General features: G+C 40.7%; 1 protein-coding gene across 1 annotated transcript in view; it reads right to left on the bottom strand.

The window, feature by feature from the left end:
- The window catches only part of LOC132826396 (VPS10 domain-containing receptor SorCS1-like), an 815,604-nt gene that overhangs the window by 349,291 nt on the left and 446,699 nt on the right, over positions 1-19,614 (bottom strand). The window contains exon 5 of the mRNA XM_060842288.1: positions 15,967-16,125. Within this exon, the coding sequence (XP_060698271.1) occupies positions 15,967-16,125 (159 nt within the window). The remainder of the gene's footprint in view (positions 1-15,966; positions 16,126-19,614) is intronic.

Genomic DNA, 19,614 nt, shown 5'->3' with positions numbered 1-19,614 from the left:
CTGCTTGAAAAGAAAACTTCACAGAACTAGCCCACCATACATCTGTGTCTGTTTGGAAATCTGCTACATTCCCTGCTGATATTACTATAGGAATAAAACCTGGCTTGATAATTTTTAAAAAAATTAACTCAGTAAGACTCCCAAGAGTTATGAGGAATGGGTAAGAAAGTGGACATGAGGAATGTCAGATTGACCATGATCCCATTGAACAATGGACCAGCTTGTAGGGTTAAATAGCCTAGTCCTGTTCCTATTTCTTATTGTCCTATTATCTTATTAACATGGTGATCGTTCACTGAAACCTAAGCACACAAAACAGTCAAGTTTATTTAACAAGAAGTTTATAAATAAAAGGGAGAAAATACGTAAAGCAAACCAAACTATCTAAATGTAGAACACGATAAGAAAGATCTTGAAATATGTAAAGCAATGTCTAATTTATTCCTCAGCACCATCACTTTACACTTTTACATCCAGGGAAAGTACCTTTCTTGCTCACTCAACTCAATCTATCCTTTTCAGTTCTTTTCTGTGAATTTTGAAGTCATCTTACACGAATAGTCACAATGCCACAAGTTTAGACGTCCTCAGATCTCAGCAGTCTTCAGATTTATAACCGTATACTCCTGGTCTGAATGCTACACAAATAAACTTTCCACTAAAGTAATTAACTCCCTGTTCTATACTCCTTTCTGGAATGGAAAATATATTGCCCTTTTGACTCCATTTAGGTCTCCTGCTAAAAGAAATTTCCAATCTCTGGGTTTGACAGGCTACTTTCAAGCCTTCATTTTGTTAAACAAAAAATAAGCTCATGGCTCTCAATATTTTTGATTCCTGGTATAACCCTTACAGTAAAAAATCTTCCATTAATAACCCAGGGGTTCCCTGCTCTTTGACACATACTAAAGTTCTGGAGTGTTTAACTGACATAGTTTTTGTTTGAATCCTTCATAAAAATAGCCAACACCCATATACCATTACTTTTAAATACAAACTCTAAACATAGCTATGAGTATAAATGAATCAGATACCCTTCTTCATAAATCCAAATCCAAATTCCCACCATCTTTATCACACACGTTTCATCATAGCTGATACTTAAAGCCTTGGGAAGCCTTTTAGTTACGTTCCTGTAATATTACTCAACCTCTCGGGCACAGGACGTGAACAATAGAAATTTGTGCATCACATTCTCGCAGGTAGTAAATTATGCTTCGAGGTTTTAAGAAAGTAACAATTTATTTGTTTTTATGCCATGACTCTTGTTCCTATTTCCTCTCAATATATTTTTCCCTAGATCCTGAATTAAATTTGATTATAATTCACCTTATTCCATTTTCTGTCATTGCTGTCTTTTCTCTCTATCATTAAGCATTATTACATAGGCGCATAGAAAGAGGAGGAGGCCATTCAGCCCTTTGAGCCTGTTCCGTTTTTTGGTGAGATCACAGCTGATCTGTCGGTTAACTCCATATACCTGCCTTTGGCTCAAATTCCTTAATATCTTTGCCAAACAAAAAGTTATCTATCTCAGATTTAACATTCACTGCCAGCTGTAGATGAGAGATTCAAATGTAATAGTGTTCCATAGGGATTCTGTGCTGGGACCACAACTGTCCACGTCAATGATCTGGATGAAGGAACTGAGGACATTGTTCCTAAGTTTGCAGATGGCACAAAGATTGGTGGAGGGGCAGATAGTGTTGAAGAAGCAGGGAAGCTGTAGAAGGATTTGGACAGGTTAAGGGATTGGGCAAAGAAATGGGAGATGGAATACACCATGGGAAAATGTGAGGTCATGCACTTTGGCAGGAAGAATAGCGGCATGGACTATTTTCTAAATGGGAAAGGCTTCACAAATCTGAAACACAAAGGGACTTAGGAGTCCTAGTTCAGGATTTTCTTAAGGTTAACATGTAGGTTCAGTTGACAGTTAGGAAGGCATGTGTAATGTTAGCTACATTTCAAGAGAGCTAGAATACAAGAGCAAGGATGTACTGATGAGGCTGTATGAGGCTCTGGTCAGACAACATTTGGAACATTGTGAGCAGTTTTGGACTCCATATCTAAGGAATGATGTTCTGGCATTGGAGAGGGTCCAGAGGAGGTTGTCAAGAACGATCCCAGGAATGAAGAGTTTGTCATATGAGGAATGGTTGAAGACTCTGCATCTGTGGGTGATGGAGTTGAGAAGGATGTGGGGGGACCTGACTGAAACTTACAGAATACTGAGAGGATGGATAGAATGGATGTGGAGAAGATGCTTCTATGAATAGGACAGACTCAGACCCAAGGGCACAGCCTCAGACCGAGGGAATAAACTGAGATGAAGAGGAATTTTTTCAAATAAAGGGCAGTTAGTCTGTGGAACTCATTGCCTCAAAGGGCAAGTCATTGGGTGCATTTAAGACAGAGATAGATACATTCTTGATTGGTAAGGGGATCAACGATTATGGGGAGAAGGCAGAAGAATGGGGTTGACAAACATATCAGCCATGATCGAATGGCAGAGCTGACCCAGTGGGCTGAATGGCCTAATTCTGTTCCAATGTGTTATGGTCTACCACCCTGTGTACCAAAGTCCTCCCTAATGTTCCTCTTGAATGGTTTTTGTTAAGAAGATAGACTGTTGGCCTTAATTTTCATCAAACATTGAGTTAGAATTTTCAGCAAGTTACAGTGCACATTGTACTTGAACTAACGAGTGTGGAAAAAAGACCAATCAAAAAAATTCCTCGCTCCTCTAAGATTTGTCTGTGTGCCTTTAATCTGCACTCTTGTTCATTTTTACCATCCACTGCTTATGTGAAACAAAGTGTGTTAATATCAAAATGTATCACTTGCTTTCAATAACAACAATTCTGCACTGCTCAGGAAGACCAAGAGGACTAGAGAAAGCAGCCACGTGCCAATACATGAAGGGAGAACAAATACAATGTAAAATATGCAGGGGTAAATATCATTGAGAGAAAATACGGGAAAAGTAAGTATTTGACAATAACTGAGGGGAAAACAATGATGGTGTAAGATGAGAATAAAGGACAAACCCTGGTGAGAGAGGCAGATCAAAGAAAGGAAAAAGAATGGAACAAAGACAGACAATGAGCGAAATAAGAATGCAAAATGAAAACAGCATAAAAGTATTGTTTTTTGTACATTTCTGGATCTAACTGACTTCTGAGCTGAGTTGCTGATGAGTGAACCAATGTTGACTGTTTCCCTATTCTAACAGCAATTTGTCACTTTCAGATCAGCTGGGAATATTTAAAATCAATGATGCAGGATTCCTTGTTGCAAGACAAAACTGGCAAACAAAAGAAAAGGAAGGGTGCAATATAACTGGAAGATTCTTCAAATGAACTGTTTGGGATTAAAGGATTATATAGAATTCCACTGGGCTTGTGCATCAACGTTAATGAGCTGAAGTGGTCCCTAGATGTTAATTCAGAGAAAAAACAATCTCGCAAACTATGCAAATTGGCTTTGGTTAGAGATCATACACAGGTGTTCCTGTTCCATGATTTTTAAATTCATGGATTCTTATATATCAGATCAGAATTGCAAACTATTGTGGAGAATGCTGTGACATTTTTCTGGCTACTGAGGTTAAATGGATATGAGCTTTAACGAAAATTTGACAGTGAATTTGTATTACTTTATATGCTTGAATTGATTCTGGTGCTAATAGTATCTTCCTTTCCTCACAATGTCAATGTGATGAATGGATTACAAAAAATTTCTTCCCATTTTTCATAGCATTTACAGCCATAGAAACCAACCATTTAACTCAACTGGCGCTTGTTAATGTTTATGATCCATTAGAGACTACTCCCACTGTGAGATAATCCCTCACTAGAATTTACAACACACATCTTAACAACACTCAAGAAGCTTGACACCATTCAGGACAAAGCAGCCCCCGCTTGATTGGAACCACATCCACAAGCATCCACTCCCTCCTGATGCAGTGTATACAATCTACAAGATGCACTACAGAAATTCACCAAAGGTCCTCAGGCAGCACCTTCCAAAGACATTTTCCACCACTTGCATCTATAGGGACAAGGGCAGCATATGTCGCTGCATCAAAATCCTGGAACGCCCTCCCTAATGGTAATTAAGGAATCAGTTATTTGGCTAAAAGAGATGAATACAAATATTTGTTTACTTTGGGATTAAGTACTTGACAGGTTTTATGTGAGCTGCAAGAGTTTTTTTTAATCAACTCAAGCTATTTTAAGGTTGTGAAGTCTATAATAAATGCATCAAAGATTAATTATTTTCTGCATCGTTTCTGATGCCTGCCCACAATGGATACTGGGTGAGTTACATGGAGGCTGAAAGGTAAAGGGTTATAGGTAGAGGGACATTGGTTAGTGTACGGGCTATAATGAGCTATGGAGAAGAATGGATTGACATGAGATTCCATTTAGTTGGCATAGGGGCTACAAGGAGCCATATGTGTGGGTAGAAGTGCATCAGTAGGCACAAAGGTGTGAGGGGTGATAACACAGGCGTTTGCATGAATTAGCACAGATGATGCATGGGGAGTAAGTACAGGGGATGAATGTGAGAGATATGGTCTAAAGGGCCTGACTATATTTGTTAAAACCGGGAAGAGTTCCCAGACTGCTGAGGTGGATCCTTGTAAGAGTCCACCTTGGTAGTCAGCAACTCCTGTATTGACCTCTCAAATATCTCCAGGGTATGGATGGGCCCAGCTCCATCCTACACCTCTCCATTTGGAATGAACACCATTCTCGCCAGGGCCATTTCTCCTGAGGTGAGAGTGAGGGACCGGGAATCTTCTCCAATATTCCCAGCTCTTTTCCCCCTCCCCCAAACCCAGGCCTAATTACTTATTTCCCTAAACATAGAGTTATGGAAATAGACCCTTCAATCCAACTGTCCATGCCAACCACGTTTCCCAAACTAAATCGATCCCATTTGCCTGCATTTGGCCCATATCCTTCAAACGTTTTGTATTCATGTACCTGCTCAAATGTCTTTTCAGTATTGTAATTGTACCTAGATCTACCATTTCCTCTGGCAGATCGTTCCATATATGCACCACCCTCTTTGTGAAAATGGTGCCCCTTAATTCCCTTTTAAATCTTTCTCCTCTCAACAATGGGGTCAGCTAGGGATTGAATATGAACTCCCTGATTGAGGCTGTTAATCTGGTCTAATCAGGGACCCCTGGCTGACAGATATAAACAGGAGTGTCAGAGGTTCTGTTCACTCTGAGAGTTGGCTCTGAGGGAGCTGGATCAGTGTCAAGGGCTCTCCACATGGAAATAAAGGGCGACTTAGTGATGGGAAACTAGCCTTTGTGGAGTTATTTCAACCTTGAAATTATACCCTCTGGTTTTGAGTTCCCCAACCCTGAGAAAAAGACTTTTGCTATTCACCTATGTACGCCGCTGATGATTTTATACACCCCTATCAGGTCATCCCTCAACTTCCTACAGTCCAGGGTAAAAATGTCCCTGCCTGTCCAGCCTCACCTTATAACTCCAACCCTCCAGTGCTGGCAACATTCGTGGAAATACTTTCTACACCCTCTCCAATTTAATAATATCCTTCCTATAGCAAGGCAACCAGAACTGTACATAGATCCGCCTTCCAAAATACACGTGGCTAATGCCACCTTTTCATCATTTCTTGGTTTCCATGAATTTGTGTCTGGTCTCTTATCAGCATCTTGTACAGTAGATGTTCTCATTTGTAAGTTCAAGAGAAGTACCTTTAATGAAAAATCTCATGGACTTCCCTGGAAACATTGGCTCATTACTGCCCTGTCTTTATCAGATTCCTTTCCATTTCTCTATCTGCCCTTCGCTCTCTTCCCTCCTTGTACCCAATCCAGGTCAGTTTCGTGTTTCTGTTCAGTTACGATCTAGCGTGTAATGTATGTCTTCATTGCATTACTTTGTTTGCCTTTTCTCTTGCAATGCTAGGAACGTAGGAGTGGGAGTAGGAGATAGCATATTATTGAGCCTATCTTATCTTTATTTATCCACCTTCACAGCATCACAGAGAATCACAAAATTGTTACTGTGCAGAAGGAGGCCATTCGTTCCATCATGCCTTCAGTTCTTCTATTTCCTAATGCCAATCTCTTGCCTTTTCCACATATACCTGCTGACCATTTCTATCCAAACAATTTCTCAATGCCCTTTTGAATGCTGTTAAAAATCACAACATCAGCTGATAATCCAACAGATTTATTCGAAAGCTTTCAGAGCATGGCTCCTTCATCAGGCAGCTAATGGGACAGGATTAGAGGACACAGAGTTTATAGTAGAAGTTCAAAGTGTCATACAACTGATGGGATGTATTGACCAAACCTATTATATCTTTAATTACTTAGAATGGAGATGCAAGTTTGATTAATACGTAAATCTCTGAACATCTTTCAAGTCACAGTCCCGAGACAGCTGAAGGTTTAATCAGTACAAAAACAATGTGACATCTCAGTTCAGACAATGCACCACCACATCTTTCAAGTGCTTCAGTTGAACTGTCCTCTGCCACATTTCCAGTGGTGCATTTCAGACCCTAACTACTCGCTTTGTGGAAAAGTGTTTTTTCTCCTGTCTTCCTTGCTTCATTTGCACATCACTTTAAATCTCATTCTTGTTTCTTTTACAAGTGGAAACATAGCTTCTGCCCAGGCCAGACATGATTTTGAAAACCTCTATCAAGTCTCCTCTCAGCCTCCTTCTCTCCAGGGAGAAAGTCTCAACTTCTTCAATCGATCCTCATCACTGACATTTCTCATTTCTGGAATCATTTTTGTAAATCAATTTGCACACTCTCCATTGCTTTCATGCCTTTCCTGTAATGTGGTTCCCAGGACTGTACACAATACTCCAGCTGAAGTCTAAAGAGTGTCTTGATCAAGTTCAACATCACGTCCATGCTCTTGTACTCTATGCCCCTGTTAATAAAGCTGAGAGCTCTATATGCTTTATTAACTGCTCTTTCTAACTATCCTGCTACCTTTATTGTTCTGTTCCCATATTCACTAGTCCCTCTGCTCCTTCACGCCCTTCAGAATTTTATTTATTATTAAATCATATCTTTTAACATTCTTCCAACCAAAATGCTTCACCTCATACTTTGCTGCCATCTATCCAAGCCCTCCACCTACTGTTCAATGGCTGTTTGGAGTTCCTGCTGTTTCACCTCACGGTTTAGAATTCTTTCAAGTTTAATGTATCAGCAAACTCTGTCTCATCTGCAAACTCTGAAATTGTCCCCTGCACACCAAGATCCAGATCATTTATATATGTTAGGCGAAGTCTCAATCCTGATGAAGGGCTTATGCCCGAAACGTCGAATTTCCTGTTCCTTGGATGCTGCCTAACCTGCTGTGCTTTAACCAGCAACACATTTTCAACTGAAGTCTCAATACTGACTCCCGGGCCTTACAAAACTTCCTCCAGCCTGAAAAATATCCATTGACAATAACTCTATGGTTCCTATCACTCAGACAATTTTGTAGTCATGTTGTCTTTTATACTTTCAATTATTACTTTCCTCACAAGTAATTTGTGTGGAGTTTTGTCCTACATCTCTCAATATCTTTACCTAATGAACATCTGTCTCAATCCTAAAACCCCAAAGACCAAGGATCCACACCTTCAGCTGAAAGAGAGCTCAAGAAATAAAACCAATGCTGATTTTGCTTTTGAGTGGCTTGGCTCTCTATTTAAAATTATCTCCCCTTCCTCTGGATTGACCCATGAGGGAAAATTATTTGTCACTTTCTATTCTGCAACAGGGCACCATCGGAGAGAGAATGACCTCTAGGCAATTGGAACATTCCTATCAGCTTCGAGTAAACGCCTTATTTGGTTTCAAACTAACCTCAATTGCCTGCATTCTTCTTGCGCTTGGACTGTGGTTGGTAAACAGAGGCCAACAACACTAAACCATTCACCATCCTCACCTGACCAAGAGCAATGAGAAAATTCTGCCACTCTCTTTGATTTCTGTTAACTATTACAAAGGTACCACCAGCTGAGCAATTCAGTTCCATTTGCTTCCCAAACTGAAGGACTGACTCTCATTGGAAACTCGTACTGCTGTGGTTTTGACTGTGTATTTATTCAAACCCATTTCTCACTTGTCTCTGTTATTTCTAAAAGATATTTTTGGGATGCACTGGGACATTTTGCTGGTGTCTGATGTGCTTTTCTTGTTTCCAGACAGAAGTCTGCCTTTCATTGGCTATAATGAGAAACAGAGTAACAAAGGCAAATCCATTTCATGTATGAGGAAACAACTATTTCACGGTTTGTGTCTAATCCCTAGTCAGGCTGTGGGGAAACAATGTGAGGACAATCCCTACTGGCCTGCTGAATTGTCTGTGATACGATGGTGCCTTCTGGATGAGTGGAATAACTACATACAGGGCTTGATCCTCTGTCGTCTATGGACTACAATCACTTACAGACTTAAGAGACATTTATTCTGCAGGCACTGATCTCAGAGCAGTTTTCATTGAATTCTGCAAACTTAAGTTACGTTATCACCTGATCCTCATGTTTAATTTTGTGACAAGGAACTCTACATTGTGTTGTCTATTTGGTTCATTTTCAATCATGGATGTATATGACGAAATCAAGTTAAAAATCACACAACACAGGTTATAGTCCAGCAGGTTTATTTGGAAGTGTAATCTTTTGCTATAAATTCTGTGTCCTATGATCCTGCCACACTAGCTACCTGACAAAGGAGCAGCGCTCTGAAAACTAGTGATTCCAAATAAACCTGTTGGGCTATAACCTGGGGTTGTGTGATTTTTAGCTTTGTCTACCCCAGTCCAACACCGGCACCTTCACATTATGATTAAATAGATTTCTGAATATTAGTGTGGACACCCAGGGAGGAGGTAGAATCAAAAATTCATAGCATCATACTGTACAGAAGAGACCTTCTGACCTATTGAGACTATCCCACCAAAGTAACTCCAAATTTGCACCGGTCCTAGTTTCCAGCACTTGGCCCATAGTCTTGAATGCTATGACACTTGAAATGCTTATCCAAATATTTAGTAAAGATTGTGAGTTTTCCTGTCTCAGCTCTCTTCCCAGACAATGCATTCCAGACCCCCACTACCCTCTGGGTTCAAAATTCTTTCCCCAAATCCCCTGTAAACCTCCTGTCCTTCACCTTACAATAATGCCCCCTTGTTATTGAGCCTTCAACAAAGGAGAATATCTGCTTGGTGTCCACTCTATCCATTCCCCTCATATCTTATCCACGTCTATCAGTTTCCCCCCCACCCCAGCTTTCTCTGCTCTAAAGAAAGCAACCTGAGCTTATCCAGCCTCTCATCATAGAGGAAAGATGCTGAAAAGTGTCCAGTGTCCACTCAGTGAAGCAGGAGGAGAAGGATAAAATAGAACAGGCGAGAAAAGAAAACAGTGATTACACGGAAGGTATTGCTGTAAAGAGGGAGATGTAAATGGAGCTTATTGCCTTGTACTCATCAGGAAAACATAAAAATGTCAAATTTCAAATGGTCACAATAGTTTAGTTTCAGGAAAAGAAGGGAGTTGATTGGTTGGCAAGTCAACATGGATTAGCCCATGCATTGCCATTGTTGATGATAACCCTGGGCAAGTTAGATCCCAGAATAAAATCTGGATTGACAACTCCTGTTCTCAGTGGATGTGGTGGTCATTTACTATAAAATAGCTACATCAGGGTGCAGGTTTTCTTGAGCAACAGAATGAAGATTTATTACACAAAGCATTAAAAACAAGAGAAAGTTATTTAGTTCAAGGTTTGTGCGAAGATTTGTAGCTCGGGTGCTCGTTGTTGTGGTTCTGTTCGCCGAGCTGGAAGTTTTTGTTGCAAACGTTTCGTCCCCTAGCTAGGCGACATCATCAGTGCCTTGGAGCCTCCTGCGCTTCACAGGAGTCTCCAAAGCACTGATGATGTCGCCTAGCCAGGGGACGAAACGTTTGCAACAAAAACTTCCAGCTTGGCGAACAGAACCACAACAAAGTTATTTAGTATTATGGACTAGGCCAGACTACTCAGAACATTCTTAAGCAGGCAGCCCAGACCATAACTTGGCAAGTGTACAGTGAAAATTACCTGGAGTAGGTTAGCTAGGTTGACTACCAGGTTTTACACAATGAAACACAAAGAACAGAATAAAGAACCTCTATGGAACTCAGTCTATCCAAACAAGACTTAATTATGCTGTTCCAAATATATACAACAGTCCTGATAAGAATACCCTCTTGAAACATTGTCAAAAAATGGAACAGAAGCTTAAAGGTTGAAGTTAGAAGAGCAAATGGAGAAAGAGTTTGTTTCCACACAGCTTATTGTTGAACTCCCAACTAGTTCTGGACTGAACTAAACTCCTCAGCTAGACAGCTGACCACTCCCCTTTCATTATACAGGCCATTTCTAAAATATGACCACTTTGGCCTGAAGTCTCATCTGTTTACATATAAACAAAATGGCCTCTTCACACCCTTTAATCTCTGTACCAAACCAATCTAATCAGAATCAGGAGCGGTTTATGACCCTTCTGAAAAAAAACCAAGGACGCAGTATCCTTGAGAAAAGGAACAGCTTTTAGAAAAAAGAAACCAGCTTTGTGACAATAGATATGGAAGGTATCTAGAAGGAGAAATGCAAAACGTCCAGTGAAGCAATGTTTCAGTCTATTCCCCAATGCTATCACTTTGTAGCAATTCAAATTCAGATAATTTACATCTCGATATCAAACCTTTAAATTTAATGCAACTGATTCCCCCCAATTCTTTCCTATGAACCGTGAAGAACTTTAACATGAATGTTGGGAAACTGAGAGTTTAGACTTTCTCAGCTTTTAATAACCTGCAGATTTCTAACTAAATATTTTTGGCCTGGAGGTTGCACAGACTAAACCCTTCGTCTACTGAAATGATTGTTTTTGATTAAATCTTTTCAAGGTTAAAAGGTGTAGCCTGGACATCTGGGAATATCTGAATATATCTGAATATATATCACCGGTCTGCTCATTCTTTTTGTTACACTAGTGCTGAGATCTATATTTCGAGCCGAGGATTCTCAACCTAGATCCTTCAGGAGTGTGGGACTGAGCTGTGGGGGCCAATTGAATCTCAGAATAGTGCACCATGTTCTGAGAATCAAATGTTCAGCAGCTTAACTGATGATATGAGTAACTGCTGTGCGACGGTAAGTACACAAGTTAAGTAGGAGGTTAGAGTACAGTAGGGTAGAGAGAACAGGGCAACTTTTAATTTGTCATCTCTACCATATACAACTGATACAGTAAAAAATGAGACAGCATTCCTCCAGGACTGAGGGTGCTACATGGACAGCACAAACTATACAATCGTACACGGCATAAAGTGTATAAGGTGTGCAAAACACGCAAGTTACATTGTAATAGAAGAATGATAAATAATAGACATTTTTCTTGCAGCAATTCAAAGTCATGCAAAGAGTTTCAGATGGGAAAGAGTCTAATCATACAATGTTAAGGAGCCTGATGGCTTGGGGGAAGAAACTGTTGCTCAGTCTGGCTGTGAGAGACCAAATCCTCTGATACCTTCTACCAGATTGCAGGAGGGAGAAGAGTTTGAGTGAGGGGTGTGTGGGGTCTCTCACAATGCTCTCAGCCTTTTGGAAGCAGTGTGTGGTGTAAATGTCTGTAATGGAGGGAAGGGAGACCCCGATGATCTTGAGTTGAGTAAGGCATTAGGGTACAAGGTAAGTAGGGTGCCATCTAATGGAGTTGTTAGGGTGGCATGGGGAAGAGGGGCTGTGTTGCGGCCAACAATGGTGTAGGGGGAGGGCAGTACTGGTGGCAAAGTACAGGGCATCTGAGGATGGGATGTTTGGGCAGTGACAATACAGAGGATTAAGTTGGATAAATGTCAGGAACAGTAGTGAGGGTCTCAAATGTTGGAACTTTGAGTGTGGATGTTCAGGCCAGTGGTGGGAAGGGTCTCAGTTTTAGGGGTTCAGGCCAGTGGTGGCAAGGGTCTCAGGTTCTAGGGGTTCAGGCCAGCAGTGGCGGTAGAGGCATATGTTTATTCATTCATGAGATATGGACGTTGTTGGTTAAGCAGCATTTATTGCCCCTCCCTAGTTGCCTCTTGAGAACTTGGAGGTGAGTTGCCTTCTTGAACTGCTACAGTCCATGTACTGTGGGTTGACCCACAGTGCCCTTAGGGAGGAAATTGCAGGATTATGACCCAGTGACAGTGAGAGAACAGTGATAGATTTCCAAATCAAGATGGTGAGTGGTTTGGAGGGGAATTTGGCAGTGGTTTTCCAACATACCTGCTGCTCTTATCCTTCTGGATGGAAGTAGATGTGGGTTTGGAAGGTGCTATCTGAGGATCTTTAGTGAAGTTCTGCAGTGCATCTTGTAGATAATACACACTATTGCTACTGAGTATCGGTGGTGGGTGGAATTGGTGTTTGTGGATGTGGTGCCAATCAAGCAGCTGCTTTGTCCTGGATGGTGTCAAGCTTCTTGAGTGTTGTTGGGGCTGCCTCCATCCAGGCAAGTGGGGAGTATTCCATCACACTCCGGACTTGTGCCTAGTAGATGGCGGACAGGCTTTGGGGAGTCAAGGGTTAATTGAATTAGTCCAGTCAGGGTTGGGGGTGGCTACCTGAGATCCTGCAGGGTTTGGGGTCTTGGAGGAGAGGCCGGTGGCTGTGGTTGTGGTTGTGTAATTCGAGGGGTCAACTTAATTGTTAGCCAAAATATCAACTAGGTTTTCGATTTCTTTAAGCTTTTCCTGGCTAACTCTTGTCTTAACTAAAGTGTAACTGTTTGAATTCTCTTATGTTTAGGGTTTGCTTTTTTTGAGATTTCAGATGCATGGGAATTGAATTCTTCAATTTCAAGAGCAACTCCAGTGGACCCTGCAGAGTTTGAGAATCACACACTCCTGATACACAACTCCAGTCTGGGCTCATCCAATGTCTATCTAGTCATCAGAGTATCCAGACTTTAATTTGTTTCTCACTCAGTCTGGTCACTTCTAAATTGGCCAGAAACTTTTCATCTCTGGTCTTGCTAAGCCAAAATATCCATGTTTATTTTTAATTATGGGATGTGGGAATCGCTGGCTGGCCAGCATTTATTATCTGTAGCTATTTGCCCTTGAGAAGGTGATAGTGGACTATCCTCTTGACCTGTTGTAATCTATCTTGACCAAAAGCAAGCTAATGGCCTTGGATATTTGCACTCTGCATTGAAAACCAGAACAGTGCAAACCACCTTCCATGAACACCCCAGGGATCTTGGCTCTCTAACACACATTAGATTAATTCATATCTCGAAGGACTATCTGACCGAGTGATTTTTGTTTTAAAAGCCCTTCATAAAAGTAACCAGGCCCATATGCCACTAATTTTAAAATCCAAACTCTGAAAGGGCTGCAAGACTTTAAAATATTCCTCTTATTTACAGAAAAAGGTCTTGCATATAAAGTGACACCTCTTTTACCAGGCTTAATTCAACCACATTACAAGCTCAACTAATCACTTTAACTTGATTCCTCGTGTAGCTATCACTACATTTCAAAAGAACTTTGAGTGCAGAATACTTAATAAGACTTAAGATATGATATGAAACCAGCTGTTTCCTCAAAACTTGAGAATGTATTCATGAATGGAGGAACCTCTTCATTACTGTCAAAACACAGAGCAATATCGAAACTCAGTATCTTCCAAAAGAAGTTGTCATATAAAATCAACTGATTATTCCATTCGAAAAATACTCTTCAGGTTATCAATGTTTTAAGTTAAAAAAAAATCAATTTCCATCTGAACTAGTTTCATTATTGGTTGATTTGAAAGAGATATCTCGCCCCATCACCCAAAGTTTTATTAGGACATCTCTAAAGCTCTTACAAGAGCAAATGATGGAATTGTGGGGAGGGGGTGACATATCCTGTCAACAATTACAAAATAAAATCCTGCTGCAATTTCCTTCACTTTTACAAGCTTTTGGCACAATCAAAAGGATGGTGTACCACTTACATATATGGTTAGTGATAATGGTTCAGGGTGAAGTTCCCTCTACTTAGATTCAGGATCTCAGTTACAGATTAAATGTCTCCACTCTCCAACAATTCTATCATTTTATGCCTATGCTTTCCAAAGGGACCCCACACAACATTGTTCAGTAATTTTAGGGTCTGAATTATAGGGAGAGGTTGGACAAGCTAGGACCTTTTTTTCTGTAGGAGTCTGGGGGGTGGGGAGGTGCCTTATAGAGGTGTATAAGAACATGAGAGGCATGGATAGAGTGAATGCATTCAGTTTAGAATGAATAGAGTAAATGCATTCAGGGCATCAGTTTAAGGTTAGAAGGGAAAGAATAAAAGGGAGTCTGAGGGGTAACGTTTTTACACAGAGGTTGGTACGCACATGGATGAGCTGCCAGTGGAAGTGGTTGAGGTGGGTACATTATCAACATTTAAAAGGCATTTGGACAAATACATAGATAGGAAAGGTTTAGAAGGATATGGGCCAGGTGCAGGGAAATGGGGTTAGTGTGGATGGACATTTTGGTCGGCACGGACCAGTTTGGGCCAAAAGGCCTGTCTCCGTGCTGTAGGAATCTAAGACTCTATGACTCATTTCTCATTGCACAACAGCCAATCCAGGAGAGCCTGTGCTCGACTTGGCTCCTCAGTGTTTTGTTCTAGAAGATCCATGGTAAGGCAGTCCGCAAGGATCAGAGAAATTGTTTTAAGTACCTTTGAGCTCATGAAGGCAGACCCTGGCAATCAGAGGGTTGATAGTCTCCAGGAGTGGCTGTGAAAGTGCCCATCACTCATGGGTGTTTTTTCCAGTCATTCAGCCTTTAAGGAAGACCTCCCCTCCACTCTCGAGCAGTTCACGAGCCCCTACCCATAAGTAGCTCTCAGTGAGGCTCTCACAGTGTCAGTGACAGTCTCCCTACAAGGAGACATCCATTCCAATACTCACAGACATATAGACGTCAATCGGCCTGTTGAATTAAATTGGGCAGTACAGCCACTGCCATTCCATGACAATGAAGGACATGAAATTTGTGATGACATTGTCCTAGCCCTCCCATCTCCAAGTCAGTCTCTAAGGGGCTAGTAAATCCCAATCAGCCTCTGTAAGGCTGTGGGAGGATTTAGCTTTGATCCTCTGAAATCCTGAGGAAGACCGTATTGAAATGTCAGGAGATTGAATATTGTGTGTTCCAGTTTCTTAGAAAGACTGCCACAACGTCCCAATACTTCAATCCTTCTGACAAATTAACAGCAATTGATTTATTTCTCCCCAGCAGCACATCATTCAGACAATTCAGACAAAGCTTTCTTTGACACAAAGGCATATATCTTAAATCAAAACCAAAAGATCTGTGGGTGCTGTAAATCAGAAACAAAAGCAGAAGTTGCTGGAAAAGCTCAGCAGGCCTGGCAGCATCTGTGGAGAGAAATCAGAGTTAATGTTTCAGGTCCGAGTTCGGAGTAAGGGGCACTGGTTATATTTTATTGTGAGTGGTACCCCCTCTGTCATGAGCTGATGCCAAAGAGGCACCAAACGTTGCCAAATTCTGCCAGAATTGTGAGTAATGCCAATAACCTCAATGAGGGTGAATAATGGGGTTCAGAGAGATGCTTCCTGACCTGCTGTACTTTTCCAGCACCATCCTTTCGGCACAGACTCTAAATGTAGCCTTCAGCCTCGAATGGGGCCCCCATCCCCACCCAAGGATAGCCAGTGGCTGCTGGACATCTGGATGCTTTCACTTCCAGCCTTTCAATTGGCTCTTGACGCTTCGAAATTTGTAGACATGTGAGCATTTTCCAACTCATTTTCTTAAACAACCACATGCTCCCGCCACAATCAAAGCTGCAGTGCGCAAAAATATTGCTCAAATTCCAGCACTGTATGATGGGCTGCAGTAACACCACTCACCTTCTGGTCTTGGCTACAGGCCAGAATCCAATCTTCTTCCTCGGGGTGGAACAGCATGCTTTGAATCTGAAAGCTTTGCCGGTATTTTTGATAGGTTGCTCCTTCATCTGAGCTGATGAGGACACTGCTCTCAATCTCTGGATCACTCACGAGCATTATCTATTCAAGGCAGGAGGAAAGAGAAAACAGGTCAGGGGAAAGGCTGAACTATGCAGACAGAAATGCAAAACTAGAAAAGGGTTTGTTTGTTTTGAGAATTTCATGATGTGAGGCCAACAGGGAAGAGAGGTGAATGAATAGTGACATAACAAATTGGTTGCCCTGTTTGAATTATAATTAAAATGTCACAGAAGAACAGATTCCTTTGAAAGTGCAGTGGTTGCAATGACCCTAAAATGCCCTTCCAACACATTTGCAGTCTGCTGTATATCAATGTTCATCTCGTACTCAGTGCGAGTACAAGGTGCTGCTATCACAGATGATTCTGCTCATTTCAGGCTGGTGCTGGGAATGTCATCATCTGATTATTTGTTTCACTTTATAAAGTAAATCATTCAGTTGAAAGGCTCACGGACACAACAATGACAAAATTGCAGATTGTTTCATTCTGGCTTTTGCTCTTGGAATGCTTTGCTTGTGGAAAGACTTCCTCGTACACCATGTGCAAGTATGGAGATGATGGGCAGAGTGGCCAGGATGCAGCAAGAATGTTCCTCATTCATGATTCTCATTTTGTACTCAGTACAAACTCTGTCCACCTGTTTTGCAGTTGTGCAAGAAAAACAGAAAAATAACTGAAAGAGCAATAAAAGAAAACAAATTCTCTAAATCCACCTTACCTTCTCAGTGTGCATTATTAACTCATGATAAAAACTAGGAGCAGGAGGAGGCCATTCAGTCCTTCAGGCCTGCTCTGCCATTTCATTCGATCATAGCTGATCTCATCTTAGACTCAACTCTCTTTTGTCACCTGCTCTCCATAACCCTTCAATCCATTACTAATTAAAGGCTTGTCCGTCTCCTCCTTAATTTACTGAATGTCCCAGCATCTACCACACTCTGGGGGAGTGAATTCCACAGATTCCTGGCCCTTTGATGTAGGTAGTGTTTCCTCATCTGTTTTAAATCTGCTACCCCTTATCCTGAAACAATGACCTCTCATTCTGGATTTCCCTCTGAGGGGAAACATCTTCTTAACATCTATTTTGTTGCTCTTCTTCAGCATCCTATATACCTCAATTAAATCTCCTCTCATTCTTCTTCATGGTACAAATGCATTTCCATAGACCTATTTCCCTTCATCACTATTATTTTAGATTGTCTTACATGAGATTTAATGATAAATGTAAGACAAGAAGTACTTTTAATGGTATGCATTGAGAAAATGCTAAATACATTTTAGTGTAGCATTACCAATATTGTCAATCAGTTTGTGCTATTTGATTTTAAAACACTGAGGAGGTAAGATGGATTTAGAGAATTTGTTTTCTTTTATTGCTGTTTCAGTTATTTTTCTGTTTTTTTTTGCACAACTGCAAAACGGGTGGACAGAGTTTGTACTGAGTACAATCTGAGAATCATGAATGAGGAACATTCTTGCTGCATCCTGGCCACTCTGCCCATCATCTCCTTCTCCTCATGTTTCTCTTTTTGTATATCTGTGAGTTTTCTTCTCTCTCATCCCTCTGTCTCCTGTATTTAACTCTTTCACAGTTTGTATTTCACTCTTTTCTTCTCTACTTCCATCTCCCAGTTTGTGCTTCATCCTCTCCCTCTCAACCGGACTGTTTTGTTCTCCCTCTCTCTCTCCCTCTTACGCTCCTCCTGACTGTTTGCTCTACCTCTCCCCTGCTCAGTTGTGATACATTTTTTCTCTTCTCTCCCTCTCCCATTTTGCGCTTTTGCCTACTCTCCCTGACCATTTTGTGCTCCACTTCCTCTCGCATTCCTGCCTGTGTTTCCTGCTCTTCCAATCTGTGTTGCTCTCTCATTCTTTCTGCCTTGGAATTTCCCAATAATGTTTGAGGGACCCAATGCCAGTATTGTCAAAAATGAAACAATATGTTTCCACATATTCATAGAACAAGAGGAACCCATTATGGTTTGGTGTGATGAAGTGCAGGGTACATATTGTGGATAAAAAAACACTTCTCCCAAGTTACCAGTAGCTAGAAATAAATTGGTCATTTTAGTGGACTCCAGCAAAGAAACAGGGGAATTGGTGAATCGATTGAAACTACATTGCATTGCCATTTTTAATTGAATGAACATTAATTGTAGATAAGACATGAGATTGATATACATTATGCATTTGCCAAAAAGTAAGACATAATTATTGGGGTGGGAGTCAGTGTATGTTCTTAGCATATCATACCTGAGCATTGGAAAACATTTACGTTTTACTACTGTGACTTGTGGGCTCTCTGGTTTAAATAGAAGATTGTTGGACATACATTAGTTGCACATACTGTTATCAGTTCTGGTTTATTTTTCATCGATATGGTTTGCTGGCAAGTTCAATAGGATGGATCCACAAGCACGTCCTCCAGAACATTGATCTAACATCATAGCTGCTTTCCACAATATTGTTGAGGAATGAATATTTTTCACAAATGTTATTTTACAAGATAATATGGTACAAAGTCATTTACTCTTATTTGAAGTTTTAAATATACCGTGAAAATGACCAACAACTACACATATACAGCAATAATGATTTATTAATATATTAATTATTATAGGTTACGGAAAGTAAATTAAAGCATAAGAAATAGGAGCAGCTGTAGATAACTGTCCCCTCAAGTTTACTCTGTCATTCAATCGAATCTCATCTTTTCCACTGGCTCTACTTCTCATTTCTAACAGCATGGACCTTGATTCCTTTCATGCTCAAAGATCTATTGATCTCAGTTTTGAATATTTCAATCAACTGAGGTCTTGAATCTAAAAAAAGAAACCATTAGAATGTGAGGCACAAATTAGTGAGGAGAAGTTGAAATATCTTATGAGGGGGGGTTAACTGCAGATAGTCAATGATCCATATTTAAACAAGATGCACATGAATTACAACAATTATTCATTCCTGTTCTAGCGCAAAAATAAGTTGGCTCAACCACGGCTTACAAAAGAAATTTGGGAAAGTACTAGATCCAAAGTGGAGACATAAAATTGCCAGAAAAAGCAGCAAGCCTGAGATCTGGGAGAAATTTAGAATTCAGCAGAAGGGGAGAACTATTGGAAATTAGAGAATGAGAATCAAATTTCAGGGAACATTGAAAGAGACTGAAAAAGGTTAAATGAATATGTGAAGTGAGAAAGGGTGATAAACGCAAATATAGCTCACTTACTGTCAGAAGTTGTGGGGAGCAAAAAACAAAGGTAGAAGAATTGAACACATAGTTTGGTTCTATTTTCACAAAAGAGGGCACAAGTAATTCTCCAGAAAAGTTTGGAAGCCAAAGGTCGAGAGAAAGGATACGATTGAAGGAAATCAGTATTAGTAAGAAAATTGTGCCGGAATAATTAATTGGTTTAAATGTTGACAAATCTCCAGGCCCCGAATCTACATCCAGAGAATGAATGGAAGTGGCCCTGAAAATATTGGATTGTGGTCGTACTCTGTAACAGTCTGCAGACTCTGGAGCAGCT

This window comes from Hemiscyllium ocellatum, chromosome 22 (assembly GCF_020745735.1).
Source record: "Hemiscyllium ocellatum isolate sHemOce1 chromosome 22, sHemOce1.pat.X.cur, whole genome shotgun sequence".
In the NCBI taxonomy this organism is placed as follows: Eukaryota; Metazoa; Chordata; class Chondrichthyes; order Orectolobiformes; family Hemiscylliidae; genus Hemiscyllium; species Hemiscyllium ocellatum.
Note: the sequence above shows the minus strand (reverse complement) of the source record. Positions and strands in the feature narration are given on the sequence as shown.